The 6,000-nt window shown below is 47.3% G+C and overlaps 1 protein-coding gene across 1 annotated transcript in view; it reads right to left on the minus strand.

The window, feature by feature from the left end:
• The window catches only part of LOC149451750 (uncharacterized), a 183,799-nt gene extending 178,363 nt beyond the window's left edge, over window positions 1-5,436 (minus strand). The window contains exons 1-2 of the mRNA XM_089690223.1: window positions 5,304-5,436; window positions 2,247-2,609 (exon numbers count right to left, since the gene is read on the minus strand). Of these exons, the coding sequence (XP_089546349.1) occupies window positions 2,247-2,609; window positions 5,304-5,436 (496 nt within the window). The remainder of the gene's footprint in view (window positions 1-2,246; window positions 2,610-5,303) is intronic.
• Between the last annotated feature and the right edge of the window lie 564 nt (window positions 5,437-6,000).

Below are 6,000 nucleotides of genomic sequence, written 5' to 3' on the forward strand. Positions count from 1 at the left end.
ATTCCTATAGTCAGCTAAGGTAACCAGAATACCCGGGATTTTAGGGGCTTCATTAGATATTTGTGAAGCCAACATTAAAGTGTTACTAAACCCACAACAGTACAATCAGTCTGTAGATGCAGTAAAGCATGCTTGTTATACTCACTGTGGAACCTAAGGGGTTAATCATCTGCATTGTGTAAAAAGGCTGCTTGATCCTGTCTTCTCTGATCCTCCCCTTCTTCCAGTGCCCCCCTCTTATCTCCTGACAAGACATACTGTGTGGAGTCACTCTGCACATGCTCAGTTTTGTATGTATTACTAGAGAGGTCTTTTTTTTTCTTTTTTTTTTTTCTTGGGTGAGTGCATGTAATCAGCACAGGGCCAATCAGCATTGTCCAGACAGAGGTCAGGGGTTCTGCATCCTCCTAGAGCAGAAAAAACTCCTTCTACAAGCTTTAATCAGTGCTCTGCTGGACACTGATAGAAGTCACAAGACTGCTATATTCTGCTGATTAGAAAAGGGATTAACAATTCATATTTACTAAAATAATTACATTTTCATGTTCTGTGTACTGTGGGAGACCAGATATAGTGAATGCGGGGTCCGGGGAGGCCGGATATAGTGAATGTGGGGTCTGGACAGAGCGGATATAGTGAATGCAGGGTCCGGGAGAGCGGATATAGTGAATGCGGGGTCCGGGGAGAGCGGATATAGTGAATGCGGGGTCCGGGGAGAGCGGATATAGTGAATGCGGGGTCCGGGGAGAGCGGATCTAGTGAATATGGGGTCCGGGGAAACCAGATAAAGTGAATGCGGGGTCCGGGGAGACCAGATATAGTGAATGCGGGGCCCGGGGAGACCAGATATAGTGAATGCGGGGCGAGGGGAGACCAGATATAGTGAATGCGGGGCCCGGGGAGACCAGATATAGTGAATGCGGGGTCCGGGGAGACCAGATATAGTGAATGCGGGGTCCGGGGAGACCAGATACAGTGAATGCGGGGTCCGGGGAGACCGGATACAGTGAATACGGGGTCCGGGGAGACCGGATACAGTGAATACGGGGTCCGGGGAGAGCGGATACAGTGAATGCAGGGTCCGGGGAGACCGGATATAGTAAATGCGGGGCCCGGGGAGACCAGATATAGTGAATGCGGGGCCCGGGGAGACCAGATATAGTGAATGCGGGGCCCGGGGAGACCAGATATAGTGAATGCGGGGCCCGGGGAGACCAGATATAGTGAATGCGGGGCCCGGGGAGACCAGATATAGTGAATGCGGGGCCCGGGGAGACCAGATATAGTGAATGCGGGGTCCGGGGAGACCAGATATAGTGAATGCGGGGTCCGGGGAGACCAGATACAATGAATGCGGGGTCCGGGGAGACCAGATACAGTGAATGCGGGGTCCGGGGAGACCAGATACAGTGAATACGGGGTCCGGGGAGAGCGTATATAGTAAATGCGGGGTCCGGGGAGAGCGTATATAGTGAATGCGGGGTCCGGGGAGAGCGTATATAGTGAATGCAGGGTCCGGGGAGAGCGTATATAGTGAATGCAGGGTCCGGGGAGACCGGATATAGTAAATGCGGGGTCCGGGGAGAGCGTATATAGTGAATGCGGGGTCCGGGGAGAGCGTATATAGTGAATGCGGGGTCCGGGGAGACCAGGTATAATTTCGATTTGAAACAAAACAAACCGCATGTGCCTATAGTAGATGTGGAGCCTTTTCATGGTCAGAGGATGTCTGTGTTCCTTTTGAGGTCTTGGCTGGATTATATGGCTGCTCGGGTTGCAGTCTGGACTCTTCATCCCCACATATTACATAGTAGTGAGGGAGTCCAGATTTTTTTTTACAATTTTACACCTGGTGAAGACAGCTCTCTGTGAATGACCCATGCACTGTTGGGATGATTTACTAAAGGCAAATAGACTGTGCACTTTGCTCCAGAGCTTAATAAATGAGCAAAAGTTCTGCTGACTTCCATCGTCCAATCATGCGCAAGCAAAAGTGCTTTTTTCAATTTTCCTTGCACATGATTGAGTATTCCTTGCAAAGTGAATCTTTATCTCATTTACAAAGCTCTGGAGCAATTGCACTTGTAGTGTTCAACTGCACCTTGTATGGTGCACAGCCTATTTGCCTTTAGTAAATCAACTCCAATGTATAATTATTTTTTATTCCTTTCATTATCAATAAATGCATTATCGGCACTGTCTAGTGCACCTAATTTTTCTCTTTTCTTGCGGATCTCACTGTGTACCTGATACTTGCAGAGTAGATGTCGCGGAGCCGGAATCCGGAGTGAAGATAACAAAGCAACGATAGTTCCCTTCATCTGTGATCTGAATGTTGGGTATGGAAAGACTGGCATTGCCTTGTTGGAGGTCTTTGTCATTCATGTGAGATCCGATCCTCGATGGCATATGGCGGGAACTATGAAAACCATAAACCTCACGTTCAGTTCCATTCTGTAATCTGAGAGTCCAGACAACTGATAGTTTCTCTAGATTCAGCGGTATTGGGACACCAGACAGCAGACAAGGGATGGTGACATCTTCTCCTCTAAGGGCTTTAGTAGGAACATCTTTCCCAGTAACTCTCAGCCCCCGAACCTGCAAATCACCTAAAAATTAGAACAAAAAAGAGTGATGACAATTGTACAGGATCACTTGTGACGGAGGAAACTAAACTACTAATGTAATCCAGAATAACACTGCAACGGTACCAAAACCACTTATGGACCCCCCGCCTGCAATGTACTGTGGACAGGCGGGCCGAGCAGGCAAAGCGACATACTGGTCTGTCATTGCCTGCTTTTGGGTTTAGGGTGCACGCATGCGCGCCCCCACCACTGACATCTGCTGTGATTGTACACAGCAGGAGTCTGTTAGCAAGTCCGACTGGTTCCATGACACGATTCAGGACTGGGACTTGTTGATCAGCTGTGTCCAATCACAGCCTAGAGCTGTGTTGATGAACAATCTGTACAAAGGGAAAGATCTGTGTTTCTCATCCCTGCTTTGCAGGAATAAGAAACAAAGATCTGCTTGTAAAAGCAGCACATAATACACACATTACACATTGTTGGTTACATATTTATTTACTTGATCGCCCCTAGATGTTAATCCCTTCCCAATTTTGCTCTTTTTTGTATCGCAAAACATAAAAAACCCAGTAGTGATAAAATACCACCAAAAGAAAGTGCTATATGTGTGAAAAAATTTATATACATTTCATTTGGGTATAGCGTTGCATGACCGTTCAATTACCAGTTAAAATAGCGCAGTGGTGAATAACAAGAAATGCCCTGGACATGAAGGGGGTAAAACCTTCCAGAGATCAAGTGGTTAAACTGGAATCCAACAAGATGCTTTGACAATGGAATCAGTAATGGTAACCCTCCAGTATACTTCAACCTGAGGTTCTACACTCCTATAAACCCTCTGAATCCAAGATGTGGTGCAGATGCAGACAATCAGTTGGTGTTCTCTTTCATATATTCTGGCTATGCCAGATTATACATGTTACTTGTTATAAAATAAAAATAACAGGCTTTATGTATTGTTGATATGAGGTATAATCACTTGGGAGCACTTCCTATTTTTTGGGGAGGTGTCCATGATGTACGTAAGAAACATCTTATTAAAAAAGACAAATTTCAAAGTATGTAGTTTTTGCCAAAAAAAAATTGTTTTTGTGCAGTATCAATAATTGATGTTTTGGAAGCAGTAGAGGCAATACAGCCAAAAAACAATTCTTCTGTGAGTTGTGGCTGCAATCTTTCTTGGTCTACCTGACCTTGGCTTGGTATCGAGATCTCCGAACTTTCCACTTCTTAATAGGTGATTTAACAGTACTGATTGGCATATTCAAGGCTCTGGTCATCTTTTTTTGTTCTTTTCCATCTATATAAAGTTCCATTACCTTGTTACACAGGACTTTTGACAGTTCTTTTCTGATCCCCATGGCTCAGTAACTAGCCTAGTCAGTGCTTCCACATAAGAGCTAACAAACTCATTAATTTTTTAATTGCAATTTAAAAAGCCACAGATGTGGGATATTAACCTCTAATTAGCATTTTAACCCGTGTGTGTCTGTACCAAGGCCAAACATTCCAGGGGAGGGAAACGTTTGATCCAGGCCATTTGGGTGATTTCTGTTATTATGATTTAAAAAGGAGCCAAACAACTATCTGATAATAAATGGCTTCATATGATCCTCATCCTTCAATAAAAGAGGATTTTTTGGCATGATCAGTCATATTTTCAATATCAATGCCAAAATGTCACTATTTCTGCCAGGGTATGCTAACTTTTGAGCACAACTGTATGTTTGATCCTCCTACAATATAAATTAGAGTGTATAGCATACAAGTACCACCGAACGCTGTTTCACCTCCAATGTGAAAGAGACTTTTGCTCAAGTCCCTGCCCATCAGACATGCAACTGGGTGCACAGCACAGCCTTGAAGAAATCTAAGACCCTCAAGATGTGTCAGGGTCCTGTCCACAGCAGGTGTTTCTGCCAATACTCTACATGGCCGCAGAAGGACACATCAGCCTCAGTCTGGTGCCAGACGGCCTTTATAAGGAGACTCATCACTTCCTCTGGTTGCTGGATGATCTCTAGCTCCCCGTGGTTTGTTCCTGTTTCCCGTGACTTGTGACTTCCTGATTCCGACCCGGCTTGTACTTGGACCTGTCTGCTCTACTGAACCCCTGATCTGACCTCGGCTTGGCTAAAGGATACTCTCTCTCTCGCTCCTCCATGTATGACCTCAGCTATCCCACCTGACCACGTCTGTTCTGTTCCCCACCCGGTACCTGACCTTGGCTCGAACTGACTAACCAGCAAACATCCAAATCCCGGAAGGCTTGCATACCACGCACAGGCGCCTCCAGTCTGCAGACCTATCCCCGTGCACCGGCTGTGCTCCTGAGTGGACCACCAACCAGCACTCCTACAGGCGACCTGTGCAACTTTGGGCCTGACTCCCACTGTCCCACTCTCAGGGGAGTCCAGAACTTACCCGCAAGGGAAGCCCTCTCTCCATTGGCCTCCATCACCAGGTACGTGATAGTATCATCCAGCCAGTATGTCTGAGGCTGAGAGAGGCACTTCCGCACTAGAGGCCCTGTGCCAACAGATGACGGCACTTACCCAAGCAGTGAAGGATTTACAGCAGGGATACTTTCAGCTGGAAGATCGTCTTCACTCCCTCTCCACTTCCGCGGACCAGGTTTCCTCCGTCAGCTCTGACCCAGTTGCTGCACCTGTCAGTCTCCTGCCATTACCACCACTGCTATTGTGTTACTACCTGCGGAACCCAGAGTTCCTACTCGTTTTCTCGGGGAGCGACATAAGTTCAGAGCTTTCAAGAATGCTTGTGAGTTATATTTTCCTCTGCAACCCAGGACCTTTTCTCTGGAAGTGGTCAAGGTCAGGTTCATCATTTCCCTCTTTTCTGAAGAACCTCAGTCTTGGGCACAGTCTCCTGGAACAAAAAAGCCCAGCACTCAAATCAGTGAGTGAATTCTTTGAAGCCATGGCTGCCCTCTACGACGATCCCCAGAAAACCTCCACTGCTGAGTCCGCCCTCCATGTTCTACTACAAGGTCGGCAGCCTGTGGAGGACTACATAGTGGAGTTCCGTAAATGGTCTGCAGACACTGGTTGGAACGATGCAGCATTGAAGTACCAGTTCCGCCTAGGCCTGTCCGAGTCCCTCAAGGGCGAGTTAGCTAGGGTGGAAGCTCCCTCCTCCTTGGAGAACCTTATCCTGCTTGCTACCCAGTTGGATCGGCGTCTACGAGAGAGACAAGCTGAGCGTACTCAGACATTTCGGCCCACGTGGGTTCTGCCAAAAGTCCCAGGGCCAACAGCTCCAGCCCTTGCTCCGCAACCCATCAACAAGTCAGAGGTCAAACCCATTCAAATCAACCTTCTCCGACCTGCCCTAACTCCGGAAGAAAGGCTACGCAGGCAGCAAGGCAACCTCTGTCTTTACTGTGGGG

Source organism: Staurois parvus, unplaced genomic scaffold (genome assembly GCF_062004578.1).
Source record: "Staurois parvus isolate SC_StPar_1 unplaced genomic scaffold, SC_StPar_1.0 ptg000523l, whole genome shotgun sequence".
NCBI lineage: Eukaryota > Metazoa > Chordata > Amphibia > Anura > Ranidae > Staurois > Staurois parvus.